General features: G+C 42.5%; 1 protein-coding gene across 1 annotated transcript in view; it reads left to right on the top strand.

Annotated features, from left to right (window-relative positions):
* ptprn2 (protein tyrosine phosphatase receptor type N2) overlaps nucleotides 1-20,222 on the top strand; it is a 192,229-nt gene that overhangs the window by 135,517 nt on the left and 36,490 nt on the right. Inside the window, exon 8 of the mRNA XM_038997264.1 lies at nucleotides 19,280-19,495. Coding sequence (XP_038853192.1) covers nucleotides 19,280-19,495 — 216 coding nt within the window. The remainder of the gene's footprint in view (nucleotides 1-19,279; nucleotides 19,496-20,222) is intronic.

The following is a 20,222-nucleotide window of genomic DNA, read 5'->3' as shown; positions in this document are numbered from 1 at the left end:
AAATCCTCTGAAACGTTTTACTGCAGCATACTGTAAATTAGGGTGCATTGTGGGAAAATGTTGTGGGCGTGGAAAGAATTGCTGAATTTCAAATGATAAATAACTTACTGTTTTAATCAACAGCATGATACTGTACACACTATACAGTAGATTACGTAGAATGCACAGTAAAATACAGTACATTTGTTTTACGGCACACTAAGATCTTTCTGTAATTTCAACAATAAAACAATGTAGAATGCACAGTAAAATGCCGTAAATGTGTTTTACAGTACTAATTATGGTGCATTGTGGGAAAATGTTGTGGGCGGGGTAAGAGTCTCTGGCTCAATAACATATTTCAATGCGTTCCTTGTAAGATTTAAATTATTACAGGACTTTTACTAATTGTTACAGGACTTTTACTAAGTTTTCCCACAATGCACAATAATTTACAGTATGCTGCAGTAAATATACAACAATACAGTACTTTGTTTTATTTATTTGTGATTATGTATTACAGCATACCAACTAATACCAACTTTTTAATGGTTGAATATTTAGCCCTGTCCATGGAAGATGTTTTGGGGTGGGGGTGCAGAGTTTTTTTGACGGACTGTCGGGGGGGTCTCCAAATTTTTTCTCCACTCATACTAGAGTCATAATGGCATAGTGCATTAATTTGGTGTATATAACATACTGTATATACAGTACCAGTCTAAAGTTTGGACACACCTACAGTACTCATTCCAGGGTTTTATTTATTTTACTCTTTTCTACATTGTAGAACAATAGTGAAGACATCAAAACTATGAAATAACACATATGGAATCAAATAGTAACCAAAAAAGTATATATATAAAATATATTTGAGATTTGAGATTTTTCAAAGTAGCCGCCCTTTGCCTTGATGACAGCTTTGCACACGCTTGGCATTCTCGCAACCAGCTTCACCTGGAATGCTTTTCCAACAGTCTTGAAGGAGTTCCCACATATGCTGAGCACTTGTTGGCTGCTTTTCCTTCATTCTGTGGTCCAACTCATCCCAAACCATCTCAATTGGGTTGAGGTCGGGTGATTGTGGAGGCCAGGTCATCTGATGCATCACTCCATCACTCTCCTTCTTGGTCAAAAAGCCCTTACACAGCCTGGAGGTATGTTTTGGGTCATTGTCCTGTTGAAAAACAAATTATATATGTATTATTATTTTTTGACCACTCCCACTTCCCGCTGCTATGTCCATGTCCATTTGATCTGTTTGTCCTGTAATCATAGTCAGTTTGGAAGCCTTTGTTTAGGCCTCTAGAAGTGCAAGTGATATAAACACCTAGTATGCATTAATATACTGTAATATGACAATGCCTACAGCCAACCTGCTTGCTGTAATCCCTTGTATTTTCTTACAGTTTATAGTCACTTTTACTGTATTGTGTTTCATTGCTCTGGCATCAAATTACTGTTATTTTCTCAGTATTGTATTGTATTTGCACTATACAGATATAGAGATATATAAGACATTGTTGTAATTACAATTATGTTGAAGACCAATGTATCCTTAACTACAACAGCATTTTCAGTAATGGTTACAGAAACGTTTTACTTGCTGTGACTGTGATATGTGTTTTTTTTTTATCAACCTTGATTGAATGCGCTGACTGTAAGTTGCTAAGGACATGAGTGCCCGCTAAATTACCAAACTGTAAATGTTAATGTAAAAAAATTACCTTTCAGAGAACACCGGGTAATATGTCTCTGCATGGGTAATTCCAGGAATATACTGTAAATTAGATTACAGTAACATTTTTGGTAGTGTAAAATGGATTACCATAACTTACTGGCCAATTGCTGCCAGTAAATTCCTATACATTTTACAGGGAATGTTTTACAGTGTATTGTAATTCCACCCCACAGAATACAGTACCATATCATATCTTTGGAGTGCCAAAAACCCTTTTTGACCACTAGTGGGTCCATGGTATTGTTATTTCTGGCTCATTAACATATTTTGAGGCATGTCTTGTATGAGGCTATATTTGTTGCACCCATGAGTGGTTATAGTGCCCCATCAATTTAAAATGTATAGGGGACAGATTGGATTGGCAGCAAGCTTTAAGCCTCAAATGGTTGCGCAGTTTGTCCTTTTGACCTGTTTGCCGTGTATTTGCTGCCAGTTTGGAAGCCTTTGTCGAAGCTTCTAGAAGTGTTGTGAAATTCAAACCCCTCCCCTCAACGAGTTTCATTCATTACGGTAGCGTTTACTTTTGTACGATACAATACAATACAATTTTACGGTCGTGTATTGTCATTGCACAGTACTTGCTTTGATACCGTATTTATATCACAGTAGGTGTAGTGTAATATGAAATACAGAATTTGACTTGCCACCGAGCTGTCTGTAAACTACTGCAAATTCATGGTAACCCCTTTACAGTGTGGACCATAAAACCATATGGACTTATAGACTGTAAGTAGTCTGCACCTCCAACCCAATCTCCAGATGAAAACATGTCCAGGGCAGGCGAGGGAAAACATGCACCTCACTAGTTAGTATCACGTATTCTCCTTTTACAACGCATCTGTAACGGAATTCCTCCTCCTCTTCATCCGAAGAGGAGGAGCAGGGATTCGACCAAAATGCAGCGTTGTCATAGGACATAATGAATTTATTGAACAAGACAAAAACGAACTATACTTGAATAACTAACAAAATAACAAACGACGTAGACAGACCTGGACATGCGAACTTACATACAACGAAGAACTCACGGACAGGAAAATGACTACACAAAAGAACGAACGTACAAACAAACCGAGACAGTCCCGTGTGGCGCGACAAACACAGACACAGGAGACAACCACCCACAACAAACAATGTGAAAACACCTACCTTAATATGGCTCTCAATCAGAGGAAATGAAAACCACCTGCCTCTAATTGAGAACCATATCAGGTCACCCTTTAACAAACATAGAAACACATAACATAGACTACCCACCCAAACTCACGCCCTGACCGTCAAACACATACAAAATAACAGAAAACCGGTCAGGAACGTGACATAACCCCCCCCTCAAGGTGCGTACTCCGAACGCACCACCAAAAGTCTAGGGGAGGGTCTGGGTGGGCGTCTGACCACGGTGGTGGCTCAGGCTCTGGGCGAGGTCCCCACCCCACCATAGTCAATCCCAGCTTACGTCTCCCCCTTAGAATGACCACCCTCATATTACACCCACTTAATTTAACCTTTTGTCAATAGGGGGAGCAGTTAGCATTTTTTTTTTTCTGGGTGTCGCCAAATTAAACTGCCTCGTACTCAATTCTTGCTCGTACAATATGCATATTATTAATTCTATTGGATAGAAAACACTCTCTAGTTTCATAAACCGTTGGAATTATGTCTGTGGGTGACCCAGAACTCTTTCTACAGCGAAATCCATGACAGGTACTGCGATGGTCTGAGAGCGAAGCTCTGGTCTCAGATCAGTTTTAAAGGTCTGTGTGTATCCTATGGAACGACATGAACTGCACCCGCCTTCCCCTGGATGTCAGTAACCAATGAGAAGTGGAATGGGCTTTATACGTAGCTCTCAGAGGTTATAAAAGGCCAAGGAGTGAGGTGCGCCCTCTTTTCGACGCTGACCATTGCGCAGAGAGGGACCTCAGGATGCCATTTTCAAACGCTCAATTATCAACGTTAGATGTATCCGTCTGTAATTTAATTCGATATAGGTTTTAGAAACATCATAACGAAGCTATTTTAAACCGAGTTATATCAGATTATGCGAGTATATTGCTATTTTTTGGAATTTCCTCAGTATTGCGTCTTGAGGATTTGGACACGTTGGGGCAAAATAGCTATTGTTAGCTATTGTTAGCTGCTATATCAGAAGTTGAATGCAACGTTTTACAACCAAGCAACGATTCTTTTGGACAAAGGACCACTTGGCCAAGATTCTGATGGAAGCTCGTCGAAAAGTAAGAGCTATTTATGATGTTATTCCGTTTTTATGTGGAAAAATGTAAACTCAATAATGGCGATTAGTGACGCCATTATTGCGGCACTAGTCTGGCTGTAACGCACACTGTATGTCTAGTAACGTTAATTTTAAAAATCTAACTCAGCGGTTGCATTAATAACTAATGCATCTTTCATTTCATGTCCAACCTGTATTTTTTTAGTCGTTTATGAATAGTTTTCGATAAGATTAGGTGCCTTTCCAAAATGGCGCCGGGCAAATTGCTTGATTTTTTGCCCACTAATCACGTTGTGTAACCACGAATTGTGCGGCTAAATATGCACATTTTCGATCAAACTCTATATGGATTGTGTAATATGATGTTACAGGAGTGTCATCGGAAGAATTCTGAGAAGGTTAGTGAAAAAATTAATATATTTTGGCGATGATAACGATATCGCTCTCTTTGGCTTGAATCAATGGTCGGGTAACGTTTGCATATGTGGTATGCTAATATAACGATTTATTGTGTTTTCGCTGTAAGACACTTTGAAAATCTGAAATATTGTCTGAATTCACAAGATCTGTGTCTATCCATTGCTGTGAGCTGTGTATTTTTAAGAAATGTTTTATGATGAGTAAATTGGTAATACACGTTGCTCTATGTAGTAATTCTAGTCGCTTTGGGGAGATTTGTGATGGTGGCTGCAATTGCAAACTATGATTTATACCTGAAATATGCACATTTTTCTAACAAAACCTATGCTATACAATAAATATGTTATCAGACTGTCATCTGATGAGGTTTTTTCTTGGTTAGTGGCTATCAATATCTTTATTTGGCCGAATTGGTGATAGCACCTGATGGAGTAAGAAACTGATGGAGTTAGAAAAGTGGTGTATTTTGCTAACGGGGTTAGCTAATAGATTTACATATTTTGTCTTCCCTGTAAAACATTTTAAAAATCTGAAATGGTGGCTTTATTCACAAGATCTGTATCTTTCATTTGGTGTCTTGGACTTGTGATTTAATGATATTTAGATGCTACTATTTAATTGTGACACTATGCTAGCGATGCTAATCAGTGTGGGGGGGGTGGGGGGTGATCCCGGATCCGGGTTTCTGAGGCGGTAAAAGTTAAATGGTAACCTTAAGATAAGGGGCAGCACCGGGACAAGGGGCAGCACCGGGATAAGGTAGCTCAAGACAGAGAGATAGCTCAGGACAGAAAGGTAGGTCAGGATAGAGAGGTAGCTCAGGATAGAGGGGCAACTCCGGACTGAAGGGCAGCTCCGGACAGAGAGACAGCTCTGGACTGAGGGGCAGTTCTGGATAAATGGCAGCTCTGGGCTGAGGGGCAGCTCATGACTGGCTGACGGCTCTGGACGCTCATGGCTGGCTGACGGCTCTGGACGCTCATGGCTGGCTGACGGCTCTGGACGCTCATGGCTGGCTGACGGCTCTGGACGCTCATGGCTGGCTGACGGCTCTGGACGCTCATGGCTCGCTGACGGCTCTGGACGCTCATGGCTGGCTGACGGCTCTGGACGCTCATGGCTGGCTGACGGCTCATGGCTGGCTGACGGCTCTGGACGCTCATGGCTGGCTGACGGCTCTGGACGCTCATGGCTGGCTGACGGCTCTGGACGCTCATGGCTAGCTGACGGCTCTGGACGCTCATGGCTAGCTGACGGCTCTGGACGCTCATGGCTGGCTGACGGCTCTGGACGCTCATGGCTGGCTGACGGCTCTGGACGCTCATGGCTCGCTGACGGCTCTGGACGCTCATGGCTCGCTGACGGCTCTGGCAGATCCTGTCTGGTTGGCGGCTCTGGCAGATCCTGTCTGGTTGGCGGCTCTGGCAGATCCTGTCTGGTTGGCGGCTCTGGCAGATCCTGTCTGGTTGGCGGCTCTGGCAGATCCTGTCTGGTTGGCGGCTCTGGCAGATCCTGTCTGGTTGGCGGCTCTGGCAGATCCTGTCTGGTTGGCGGCTCTGGCAGATCCTGTCTGGTTGGCGGCTCTGGCAGATCCTGTCTGGTTGGCGGCTCTGGCAGATCCTGTCTGATTGGCGGCTCTGGCAGATCCTGACTGACGAATGGCTCTAGCGGCTCCTGACTGACTAACGGCTCTGACGGCTCGGGACAGACGGGCGGCTCTAATGGCTCGGGACAGACGGATGGCTCAGACGGCACTGGGCAGACGGATGGCTCAGATGGCGCTGGGGAGACGGATGGCTCAGATGGCGCTGGGGAGACGGATGGCTCAGATGGCGCTGGGGAGACGGATGGCTCAGATGGCGCTGGGGAGACGGATGGCTCAGATGGCGCTGGGGAGACGGATGGCTCAGATGGCACTGGGCAGACGGATGGCTCAGATGGCACTGGGCAGACGGATGGCTCTGGCCGGATGAGGCGCACTGTAGGCCTGGTGCGTGGTGCCGGAACTGGAGGCACCGGGCTAAGGACACGCACCTTCAGGCTAGTGCGGGGAGCAGGGACAGGGCACACTGGACTCTCAAAACGCACTATGGACCTGGTGCGTGGTACCGGCACTGGTGGCACCGGGCTGAGGGCACGCACATCAGGACGAGTACGGGGAGAAGGAACAGTGTGTACAGGGCTCTGGAGACGCACAGGTGGCTTAGTGCGTGGTGCCGGAACTGGAGGCACTGGGCTGGAGACACGCACCATAGGGAGAGTGCGTGGAGGAGGAACAGGGCTCTGGAAACGCACTGGAAGCCTGGTGCGTGGTGTAGGCACTGGTGGTACTGGGCTGGGGCGGGGAGGTGGCGCCGGAAATCCCGGACCTTGCAGGCGTACTGGCTCCCTTGAGCATTGAGCCTGCCCAACCTTACCTGGCTGAATGCTCCCCGTCGCCCGACCAGTGCGGGGAGGTGGAATAACTCGCACCGGGCTATGTAGGCGAACCGGGGACACCATGCGTAAGGCTGGTGCCATGTAAGCCGGCCCGAGGAGACGTACTGGTGGCCAGATATGTAGGGCCGGCTTCATGACATCCGGCTCAATACTCAATCTGGCCCGGCCGATACGAGGAGCTGGTATGTACCGCACCGGGCTATGCACACGTACAGGAGACACCATGCGCTCTACTGCGTAACATGGTGTCTGCCCGTACTCTCGCTCTCCACGGTAAGTACAGGGAGTGGGCGCAGGTCTCCTGCCTGACTTCGCCACTCTCCCTTCTAGCCTCCCCCCAAGAAATGTTTGGGGTTTACTCACAGGCTTCCAGCCACGTCTCCTTGCTGCCTCCTCAAACCACCGCTCCTGGGCTTTAGCTGCCTCCCTCTCTTCCCGAGAGCGGCGATTCTCTCCTGCCTTAGCCCAGGGTCCTTCTCCATTCAATATCTCCTCCCATGTCCACGAATCCTGGTTTCGCTGTAGCGCTCTCCCACGCCGCTTGGTCTTTGGTTGGTGGGTGGTTCTGTAACGGAATTCCTCCTCCTCTTCATCCGAAGAGGAGGAGCAGGGATTCGACCAAAATGCAGCGTTGTCATAGGACATAATGAATTGATTGAACAAGACAAAAACGAACTATACTTGAATAACTAACAAAATAACAAACGACGTAGACAGACCTGGACATGCGAACTTACATACAACGAAGAACTCACGAACAGGAAAATGACTACACAAAAGAACGAACGTACAAACAAACCGAGACAGTCCCGTGTGGCGCGACAAACACAGACACAGGAGACAACCACCCACAACAAACAATGTGAAAACACCTACCTTAATATGGCTCTCAATCAGAGGAAATGAAAACCACCTGCCTCTAATTGAGAACCATATCAGGTCACCCTTTAACAAACATAGAAACACATAACATAGACTACCCACCCAAACTCACGCCCTGACCGTCAAACACATACAAAATAACAGAAAACCGGTCAGGAACGTGACAGCATCCCATCTTTGAACATGAAAATAAACTGAATCCATTAAAACCAGTACCTGTAAAACATTTTTCAAGTGTTATATATATATATATATATAAATAGGCTATATCCTTACCCGCCATACAGACACACAGACTCTAACATAACAAATGTCTACGCATGGAGGTTCATTCAAAGCAAGATGTAGAGATAAGGGGTGGGGGAATATGCCAAAGATTTCACATCTGAGATCCCTAGCATACAATCTATTCAACTAAACCATACGCATGCATCCATCCTCAAATGCCAGGATTGTCTATCCTAACCCATTTTTCCTCGCCAGATATGGTACATTTTCATAATAGCAGCAATACCATATCACCAGGCTTTTCTCTTTTCTTTTTTTTTTAGCAGACATTGTTGTGAATGTGTTGAGTGTGGGTTGCTACCCCATCTTTAAATGTATGCTAGATGACAGGCATAGCATTTACCTTGATCAACAGCATGTTTACAGCTTTGAACTACTTGGCATGGGCGATGGTTGGGCTGAGATTCACACAGAATGAGAAGGCTTATTTGAACAAGCTAATCTGAGAAGAACACCAGAATGACATGGTTGATACACGTTTTCGGTTCGGGTCTCCAAGTTAAGGGATGAGAATATGAGACCGAGCAATTCAGGTGTTTGAAGTGGAACATAGAAATGGGACCTTTTTTCCGTCTTTGAACGTTTTTTTCTGATTATCCATCAGGAAAGATGCTTGCTCACACATTTTACATTCCCTTCTCCCTCAACTCTTTTTTTGTTTTGTTGAGAAAAACGAGAGGAAAGAAGAAAAAAACAGAGAGGATAAATGAGTCACCCAGATGCCTTTCCCATGTTTGTGTTCTCTCCATCTCTCCGTCTCCTGTTCTGTGATTTTATCAAGCTGTGACTGATGTTATTGCAATCAAACACATTCTAAATCTGCGACCGTACTTTGATTATTTTTTGGGTCAATTCCCTAATAAAAGCCTGTTTCGTCTTCGTTTCGAATCAATCAAACACCAACGCATAAGAAAACCATCAGTTGTCGAGCCCAGACGAGATGTCCTGTTTTTTTCTTTCGTCTCACATCTTGTTAAATGCCTGCAGCAACTACAATAACATCTGGAGTATCTCATAATAATAACCCCCTAAGTGTTTTGCACAACATCTTCTCAGCATTAGAGAAAAACCTAATCCTCCAACACCTTCCCCTAAACGTAGCTACAGCTACCGCTGCAACTGTCTCGCTCACATATTGGATTAATAATTAACCCCCCCCCCCCCCCCCCCAAACCCATCCCTCATTTACAAGACCATTGTACTGCTTTGGTGTTAGTACACATGTATGCACATTTATCTGTGAGTGTGTAATACATTTGAATGGTTTGTCTCTCGTACATGGCCAGGTAGCGAGCGAGTAGCAGGCAAGTGCGGAGGCAGTGTGTGGTGCATTAGGATAATCTGATCTCATTATACCAGGGATTGTATGTGGACCACACTTTCACCAGGCCTTTCATCAGCCCTTCCTCCTTCTGCTGCTCCCTTGCCTTTTATATCCTGTTTACTCAAATATATTACAAGGCCCGAGGTTTCACCGAGTCTCTAATGTCTCGCTTGTGGACACACACACACACACACACACACACACACACACACACACACACACACACACACACACACACACACATAAATGCAAACACACATACTGTCATGGCTGTGTGGGCTCTGTATTTCTATGCCGTGATACACTTGATTCTGACATTTGTTTAACATTCTTTCTCCTCTCTCCCTGACATTGTGAAGTACATTGTACTTTCTGCCCCTGTGCAAACATTGTCTTTACTGTTTCAGCTTTTTATTAGAAATGTGAAATGTGTCATGGAGGCAAACAGTGGGACAGCTGTAAAGTGTACAGATAGGGCTGTTGAACTTGCTGCAAGGGTGTGCAGTCGCAGAATGTCTCCCGGAAAATGTCTACTGTCATCTGCTAATTGATTGATTGAAATGCTTTTGTTTGATGTGTTGTGGCCATATCATACAACTACTGCACATGTAAGAGTACACATTCCACTGGGTTTGGAGATACTCTGCCTAGCCACCATAGTCTGCGTCCCCAAAATGGCACTTTATTCCCTATGTAGTGCACTACTTTTGACCTGGGCCCTGGTCAAAGGTAGTGCACTACATAGGGAATAGGGTGCCATTTTGGACGCGGCCCGTGACTTCAAGGCTTATTTTCTATCTGGGACAAGCTCCTCTGAGTTCTATAACCATGGGTCCTGCATGCACAAGATGTTACACAAGTCGTAAAATGGTAATCGTGTAATGGTTGTAATGTGTGAAATGTGGCCATTGTTTATGTGAGTTTCTGCGTGGAAAAAAAATACCCGTTGGAGTTAGAGTCACTCTTTCTTCTCTACTCTTCTCTTCTACACTGTTAAAATGAAGTGGTTTGTAACACCAAAACGAATGGCAACTGAGCCACTAACTTGAAGGAGACAAAACCCTAACTTTGCTGGAGAATTGAAACACATCATAATGAGATGTTTTGAAACATTACACGGTGTGTTGTACCACCATTTAATTAAGTGTTGAGCAACAACTTGCCAGGGACTGGGAGAACTAACAGAAAATATTGAAAACACTATTTTTATTTCGAGTCTTCTTTAGTGCAGAATTAGATACCTTCTCTTTTGGCGTCGTTTCGTCTCTCCAAAGCTTCCAAACACCATTATGACACTGTATTCTGAATCCTGTCTCGTACAGAATCAGATGATTTTTTTCTGAAGTGTTGATGTTTAACATTTTTTTGAATGTATTTGATCATTTGCCATTTTATACCGTTTTGGCAGGCATTGTCAGACACGGTGTTCAAACCACCAACACTAACTCAAGGCTGAACTGCAAGAATTGAGGAATCTGCCCTTGCCTCTTCCATTGACAATCATGAATGTGGGAATGGGTGCTGTCCTCATTGAATGTCAAGTTGTCTTAACTATTATTTATACCTCATGGCACAACAAGCTCAATACTAATATATATATAAATGTACTTTTCTTTCTCAAACATGCGCACAACATTCTGTCATGAAGTTAAAAATATATATATTACCCACAGTCCTATAAAAACAGAGTGAAATGGCAAGATAGGAAATGCAAGGTGATTAAAACCAAAGACTTCAAATGAGTTTGATCACTCAATTTTCCCTCTTTTTGGTTATCCTCATGAAAGATACATTTTGAGCAACATATTCTCACCTTATTTGGGTCAAATGAAATGAACAAATCATTGAAACAACTTACAGAAATGTTTTTAAAGAGATTTTGACACTTTATTGAGAGAGTTATGAAATGACAGAGGGGATACAGATAGGAGGGATAGACAGATTGAAGGGTTGGAGCAGGGAATTTAAACCTGGTCTTTGGAAGACGAGTGCGTTACAGCTAGACATTTTCAATTCTACCCAGAATAAGTTCTTACCGTCTGGCTGTGTGGTTGAGTGGGTCAAATTCAAAGGAAATGTATCATCGTACTGCACCTCCTGTTTCCAATCTGTCTAAATAAAGCATTGAAATAATTAAGGTGGAATTCCACACAAAAAAATATTCTCCATAGTCTCTTATCATCAATCAATATTTAGGCGATAAACAATTTGCATTTATAAACCATTGATTGTATGAGAAATAGTTTTAGTGTTTTGATGCTACCTTTTTACATGCACTGAAACACCCAAAAGTGTTTTCACAACACTCTCTTAAAAACATCAATAGTTAAGTTGAAGAACCACTTTGGGTATTTCAGAGTACTTCATTTCTGTTTTAAAACACATTATCTGCATTCAAACACTTGCATTGGGTTTACATTCAGACACCCTCCAAACATCAGATCTCAGCTTCGGTACACTACTTTTCATGGTTTCATTACACAATCATTGTGTTTTGAGTCTTTTATTTTTACAGTGTACTCTCTCGCCTAGAAGGTATTAGTGTTGCTTGCTGGTGATAGGTGCTTGTCAAGCATTTCCTAGACGTTCCTTGCAGTGTCAATTTGTTTTCTCCTGCTTGCTTGCAATGAGGGTGGGGTTGGGTTGGTTGTGTGTAGGGTATAGACCTGGATTCAAATACTATTTGAATAAACACTAATACTATTTGAATAAAATACTTTATCTGTGCTTGAGCTTGGCTAGCTTAATGGACCACCAAAAGTATATTCAGACATCCACAAACTCCGGCACTCCAGACAGGCTAGAACAAATGCTCAAAGTATTTTAAATATTTAAAATACTATTTAAACCCAGGTCTGGTAGGGTAAGTGGTGAGGGGTGGATGTCTACTGAACCATTCATTTTAAATAAGAGGGAATAGTGTATATCTCTGGAAAGGCTTTAGATTGTTAGTGGACACAGGAGGTCCTTCCAGTTCAGTGGTGAATAGGATACGCATGATTATACACCAGGCTTGGTCTGGCTGGGAGACTTATTTTCCACAGCTTAAGCCAGGGTTTCACGCACCACTTTACCCTAGCCAGGGATGAACTCTATAACAAAACAGTTAGTTGGTATATAATTAAAAGTGTTTTTTTAATCGGGTCTACAAAATACATTATGGATGATTACTAAATATGTAGCCAGTGAGTTATGAATTATATATAATGATCTGTTTGATTTAGAGTAATGAAATTTGGCACACATACTCAGGGATGTGAGTCTAGTTAACCTGTAAAGTATGGTTTAGTTTGGCCGCATGGTGGCACTGTTGGACAGGAAACACCATTCAAGCAAGCTCATTGACTCATCGCGGCCATATTGTTTGAGCTAGAGTCCTGGAAAATGTTGCATTTAAAAACATTGGTACGTAGATGCTGTGTACCAAATATGGTGCAGATTGGTCCAGCGGTTCTGGAGAAGAAGGCATTTAAAGTAGTCAACATCCTTACAAATATTCCAAAATACATCAAAGGCATATTGCATGATCTGACTGATGTTGAGTTCTGATATTTGGCAAGCATGGTAAGGATTACAGAAGTAGCTTATCCTAGGGCGATGTGTCCAATTTGTCCTGATGGTGGCACAGTGGGCCCACAGCTTGAACCCCGGCATTGCTTCTTTCAGTCTTCATTTTTTTGTCCCCCTGTTCACACTGACAACTCCAGCTGTCACACACTGGGACAATGGAGAAGAGGGGGGGGCGCTCTGAATAGATGTTTTTTTTAACTGGAGAGCCCCCCCCCCCCCCCCCCCCCCAAAGACTTGTCATCTGCATTTGACAGGAACCCCCAGCCCTCCCCACTTTACCGCCCCCTTTCCCTTTCTCCTTCCTTTTCTCTCCATAATCCTCCTCTCCCTGCTTGGTGCAGCTGTTGCTGTCCACTGGATTTGTTTCTTCTTCTGTCTAATAACTAATTGGGAGTTTTAGTGGGATTTTGTTTGTAAAACTTTTGTACTTTTCCCCTATTTTTTTCTAAATTGATCAGCATTTTCTTACATAGGCTATCAACTCATGTTTGGCTCAGATAGGTCTACACTGAATTTGTCGTTCAGTCTATCCTGTTTTCTACAGTATTTTGAGAGGCACTAAAAATCACCATACAAAAATACAGCCTACCTCTTCATAATTTACATTCACAGTAAGGTTGTGAAGTCACAACGGATGGACACCGCACCCCCTCCTCCTGTAAAACATACTTTCATTCTGGCTATTACTGTATTTGGGAGAGTGAGAGCAGGGAAATGGGTGGACTGGAGAGTCCCAGAAAACCGCAATTCACACAGAACACAGAGACCCCAAGTAGCTTAACAAATGAGTGACTAACCCGATGTCCATTCATATCCCGCCTCAGCCCACAAGCTTATTAGCCAACCATCCCTCTTTGAGCATTCACTGTCGACAACATGTGGAGCCATCTCTATAGCAACCAGTGGATATGACATGTGCAACAGACAGGGACTTCTTAGCAGCTGAATATAAGGAGGGGCTCAGCCGTGCACTATATGATCTAAAAGTATTTTTAAAAACCTGTCTCCCCTTCTTTCATTGGGTATAGAGACGCTGAAAGGACTCACTATAGGCTTCTGCAGATTCTTGCAAAAATCAGGCGGGCATATCCCCTCGTTCGTTCTCCTCCTCTTTATTTTCTCTTTTCCCTTTTCTCAATCTTCGTGCTCGAGCATTGGTAGCCGCAGTCTTTTGTTGGCGCGGGAGGCGCATGGGACGCTGGTAACTTTTGAGGAGGAGAGGAATGAGTGGGAGGCTGGTCATTACGCCGGCCACTCACACTACTGGAGCTGCGTTTTGCCGAACCTGCTCTCTGGAATACAAGACACATCTCCTATTTATTGCAAACCGTCTGACTTGCGCATCAACATGAATTTAGGTAACTATTTTCCAGCATGTGTTCTAACCTATCTTGGCCGTGTTTTCAACGTGCCTTCTACAACTAATGCGGTGTGGAGAACTTGTGTGGAAGGCATCAATGTATCGTTTTTATGAGCAATATCTTTAGATTTTTTTTTTTAAATGCATATTTAGTTTTTTTTAAATAGAATTGCTTAAATTACAATTAATGTGCAATGCATGCCTGAGTTGAGTGCTTTCTGTGATTTCGGCCCTCTGTCGACGCTCCAGTCACCGAAGGATGCTCGTATCGTGAGGGGGAAATCGAACGAAACTTGTAGGTTATAAAAACTAGATCAAATTTAGACAGGGATGATCAGTGCGGTAGTAGTCTAAAGTGTTTTAGACCTAGCTTAAGTTAAAACAGGTGTTGAAAATATAGAACATATATTTGAGGAATAGCAGCACTGGTGCAAGTGTCCACGCGGCACATCTGTAGGGAAGATACGTTTTCACAAAAAAAGCTCATTCCACAGATATCAATGGAAGTAATTGATTAACTGAGCGCATTGAGTTTTGGAGAAGATCAGTGTCTTCTATTGGCTAGTGGTTACCCTCAAGTTAAAACAAATCAATCTCCTACTCAAGTTAGAACAAATCAATATTTGCATAAAAAGTTTGCTGTTATTTCTTTGCATTCATTTGGTCAGTTTATTATCTAAACTGAAATGGATTTGAGATAGGCCTAGGCTACTTTGTTTTAAAGTAGGCTACACTTGGATGGCAAATAATTAATTATCATTAAAATAGGAAAAGACACATGGATTTAGTTGGGCAAAGGTTTTTGTAAACAGCAATAACATGTGTATTAAACTTTTCATTGAGAATCTCTTGTATATTACTAATTGAGAAATTCTTGTTTGATATTATCAGACTGAAAAAAAGGACTGAATTTGATGGAAGAAGTTGCTTCTTCATTGAAGGCAAAAAACATTTATCTCTTTTAAAATGTACGTTTATTTCATTACCAAATATTTAAAGATAAAGATGATTATTGGTATTTCAGATTCCAATTAGAGGCATTTTCATGTAGCCTACTGTTTTAATCTAAATAAAGAGACAATTCTAAAATGGGTTTAGCTGCTTGAATATGTTTGTATATCATGCAACAATGATTTGGGATTTGGTGGTGGTGTGTTAGTGTGCATGTGTGCGTGAGGGGGGTACCTTCAACTGCCCGAATGTATTGTGATCACAATGTGAATGGATAGCCGGATTCCCCTCTGGCCTCTCTCACTGTGACCTTTCTCTCAATCATTTGAATAAACCAGAGCTACCGAAATCCATCTGCCCTTTGTCTTCAGCTAGGTCTGCTAATCCGAGAGAGAGAGAGAGAGAATGGGTGTACAATTTTTACTGCTAATCCTGTGTAAAAATACTGATTCTTGAGCAGTATATAAGATTATAAGAGCTTTTCTTAAAATCCTACGTGATTTTCTTACATTTGTTATCGATATTTCTATTCACACACTCATCAATTCATACATCTAAATATACCTGTCCATAATCCCGTCATGTTTATTTATTTAGAAGCAATGTCAATACACTTTAATGTTTTTGAAATACATGAAAATGAGGATCTGCAAGTAAATCAATGTGATTTATTTGTTTATTTAAAAAAAAATCGTCACAATGTTTTTTTAACATAATGTTATTGCAGTAATTGCATCAATGGTTGTTTGAAAAAATAAGATATGTTTGTCATCGTTGACTGTTTACGTTTCCCCATATGAAATGGTAATTTATAAATCCAATTTAATTCTCACAAATGCACAAAAACTCCTCTCTGGCATAACAAAAGGACTCCTCTCTCTCTTTCCCTCTCAAGAGAATATGCTCTTCATTTGTTTTCTTTATCCTCTTAGATAGCCTATATTTGAAAAATACATTATTTAGGGGTGTGAAGACTATTTAGATAATATTCTTTGCTAGGATCAGTCAACAGCTTCCTACAAAATGAATTTTAGGTACTTTATGTAGTCGTAATAGCTGTTTCATATCATTTGAAGTTATATATACCTGAATAATTATTTTGACAATAACACAGTATAATATTGTTGTAATTATGTCATAAAATATTTATAATACCAAAAATGTATTTTCCACAGTTATTGATCTGTGTAGTATTTACTTACACGTGAGAATCAATGAGAATACAAAATTATATGAACATGATTTAAGAAAAGAAACATGGCAGGCGATGTTGTGTCATAAAAGTACTAGCTGTGATTTTCTCTCCAAAACATGAAATAAACACTAGATGCCTCACAATATATTTTATGTTAATTATTTTTCAAACAAATACATTTAATCTATTTTAAAATAATGATTCACTGACATATTTTAACTAAAAACATTTATTTTCATGGAATCCCGTTTCATGTGGCTTGCTTAAGTGTTAAACTGGTGTTGAGAGAGAAAGAGAGAGAGGGGGGTGGGGGGGGGGGGGGGAGAGAGAACCACTAACCAAGAATTCCCAAAATGGGACAAACACCAAATTGAGACTCTGCATGTAGAATTCTGCAAAAATATCCTCCGTATACTACGTAAAACACCAAATAATGCATGCAGTGCAGAATTAGGCCGATACACGCTAGTTATCAAAATCCAGAAAAGAGCCGTTGAATTCTACAACCACCTAAAAGGAAGCGATTCCCAAACCTTCCATAACAAAGCCATCACCTACAGAGAGATGAACCTGGAGAAAAGTCCCCTAAGCAAGCTGGTCCTGGGGCTCTGTTCACAAACACAAACAGACCCCACAGAGCTCCAGGACAGCAACACAATTAGACCCAACCAAATCATGAGAAAACAAAAAGATAATTACTTGACACATTGGAAAGAATTAACAAACTAGAATGCTATTTGGCCCTAAACAGAGAGTACACGGTAGAATACATGACCACTGTGACTGACCCAAACTTAAGGAAAGCTTTGACTATGTACAGACTCAGTGAGCATAGCCTTGCTATTGAGAAAGGCCGCCGTAGACACACTACCCACAAAATGACCATTTTAGAGACACATTTTCCCCTCAGATTACACAGATCCACAAAGAATTAAAAAACAAACCCAATTTTGATAAACTCCCAATATCTACTGGGTGAAATACCACAGTGTATCATCACAGCCGCAAGATTTTTAACCTGGTGCCACAAGAAAAGGGCAACCAGTGAAGAACCAACACCATTGTAAATACAACCCATATTTATGTTTATTTATTTACCCTTTTGTACTTTAACTATTTGCACATCGTTGCAACACTGTATATAGACATAATATGACATTTGAAATGTCTTTATTCTTTTGGAACTTCTGTAAGTGTAATGTCTACTGTTAATTTTTATTGTTTATTTCACTTTGGCTTATTATCTACTTCACTTGCCTTGGCAATGTTAACATATGTTTCCCATGCCAATAAATCCTTTAAATTGGAGAGAGAGAGAGAGAGAGGGAGAGGGAGAGGGAGAGGGAGAGAGAGAGAGAGGACTGCTGTAGCAGACTGACGCTAGCCACAGATTCAGACTAAGCTTTTTTCAATCCAGTGTAAATGTATCCTTATCTATCATACTGAATACTTTCACTCATACTCAATCTGCCAAAGGCATTGATGCAATAGCTCAGAGGTAGCCGAGGCTTTGCTTCTCTCGTCTATGTTCCATGCGCTTTATTAAAGGACTTCTCAATTGCTGTCAAGCCACTTGGCTGTTGATTGAAGCCGCATGTCACACACACTCATCAGACCTACATGGCAATCGGTGTGAGCGTGTTACCAAAGGCCTCAGCATGTATGCAGTCCCCGAAGGTTAAAGTGATCGTGCGTTATGACTATAACAAAAATATAATACATGCAGCTATGTTTGTACCTTACCCTTTTGGAACCCCACAACTAAGTACCATGTTGCAGAGGTTGATGATTGTTGTGTGTTTTTAGTTTGATTGAAGTTGAAAACCCTTCTGGGCCACTAGTCCATTTGGGAAAGGGGGATACCTAGTCAGTTGTACGACTGAATGCATTCAAGTGAAATGTGTCTTCCGCATTTAACCCAACCCCTCTGAATCAGAGAGATGCGGGGGGCTGCCATAATCAACATCCATGGCGCCCGGGGAACAGTGGGTTAACTGCCTTCTGATCAGGGGCAGAACAACATATTTTGACCTTGTCAGCTCAGGGATTCGATCCAGCAACCTTTTGGTTACTGGCCCAACACTAACCACTAGGCTACCTGGGTTCACCTATTAAATGGTGCTAAAATCTTCACAGTGTTCCATGCACTTACTGGGACCCAGGGATAGGCTACCCAGCCTGGCAGCCTCACAGGGGCCTGTGAGACAATACCATGCCAATACCATGCTATTCTCCTTGGCTTAGCTCCAGGGAGGGGGTTAACAATGTCTCTGAAAGGTTCATTCTGGTGGGCTTCTGCTGGGTAGACCCAATCTGAGATCCCCTTTCAGGCCATCCTAGCAATTACTTCAGGGGCCTTGGCCAGGGCCCTAATCCAGCCAAACTCAAAGCTGGAAGGCTAATTAGTGACAAGCTTTTACTGTCCAAATCTCCTGTAGCTGCACAAAGGCAGGTCTCCCCATGCCAGAACAAAATGGGCCCTAAATGTCTATAGTGTGTAGGCTGGACAGAAGAGAGTAATAGGACTTGAGCGAGTTTGAATGCACATTATAATACTACTATTAGTGCAAGGTAATGAGTAGGCTGGGCAGGGAGTGAATCAGGATGGGGATGAGTGGGCGTGGCTGGGATAGACAGGGAGGGAAATACTGTGTTAATTTGTCTCCATATTTCTGTAAAACAAATTACAAAAATCCCTTGGATTTTCTAACATGGAAGTTATGCTTTTCCATTTGCCAACAGATGTCAATTTCAGTATTTGTACATTTTGTCATTGGTATGTGTGTGCATATGACACCCTTGTTTCTCCAAATATATGATGAAAATACTGCACTGCACAAACACTGCCGTAACCTGGATGTATAGGCCGTTTTCTCATCCCCTTTTCTCTCTCCCAGAAGGGAAGCTTGAGGCAGATCCCGGTGGTCACGGAGAGTCGTCTGGAGTCTGGTCAGTTCCTGGTCTTGACCGTCATCTCCATGGTCCTGATCATGGGGGCGCTGGCAGCGTCTGGCTGGCTCTTCTGCCTGCGCCACCGCTCCCACCTCCAAATGAAGGAGAAACTAGCCAGCCTGGGGACTGACACCAGTGCTGATGCAACGTCAACCTATCAGGTGAGAGGAGCCTCCTCGGCCTCAGCCAATCACAGTGCAGCGGCTGAGTGCTCTACTGGTAGAGCATGCGCCCTGGTCCCGGTCCCTGACACTAGCCTTATTCTGATTGGTCTGCAGTGACACTTAGTCGCTGTCTATTGAATGAGTTGATTTTAAGGGAATATCTTGTTGTTGTTTGTTTTTTGTCACACTTGTGACAGCTGGTTGTAGAATGTGTGTTTGTTCATGATAGAGATAGGTTGTGATGTAAGGCTGGTTATCAACATTATATATGGCTATGTAAAAGTCTGTAACATTTCTGTCACCCAATTGCGAGATTACCCTTCATTTGATTCTGTATTACGGGAAAGTATTTTTTTGTGGTTTGTTTGTAATTTAAGACTTCAAGGAAATAGAATAAACAATTGCCAGTTAAATGTTAGCCTCGTAAAACCAGCCTGACTGCTGCACTCAGCCTGGATTTAACAAGGCCAGTCAAATGTATCTAGAAGTCTACATTTCTGGTGAAGCCTTGATATTCCAGTGAGAGTTGTATTGGCTATGACCTATGACTAACGGGTTTATTGTGTGACCTATTCCTTCCATTCCTCCATGTTTAGCGGCTGGCTGGTTGGCCGGCTCGTATTGATTTTGTCTTGGGCTCAGCTGTGCTCAGCGTGGACACTCAGTGCACATCCACCCATCACATTTGCATTCTCAATATTTAGTCAGCCTTTCACAGTGTCGC

This window comes from Salvelinus namaycush, chromosome 7 (genome assembly GCF_016432855.1).
Source record: "Salvelinus namaycush isolate Seneca chromosome 7, SaNama_1.0, whole genome shotgun sequence".
In the NCBI taxonomy this organism is placed as follows: Eukaryota; Metazoa; Chordata; class Actinopteri; order Salmoniformes; family Salmonidae; genus Salvelinus; species Salvelinus namaycush.
Note: the sequence above shows the minus strand (reverse complement) of the source record. Positions and strands in the feature narration are given on the sequence as shown.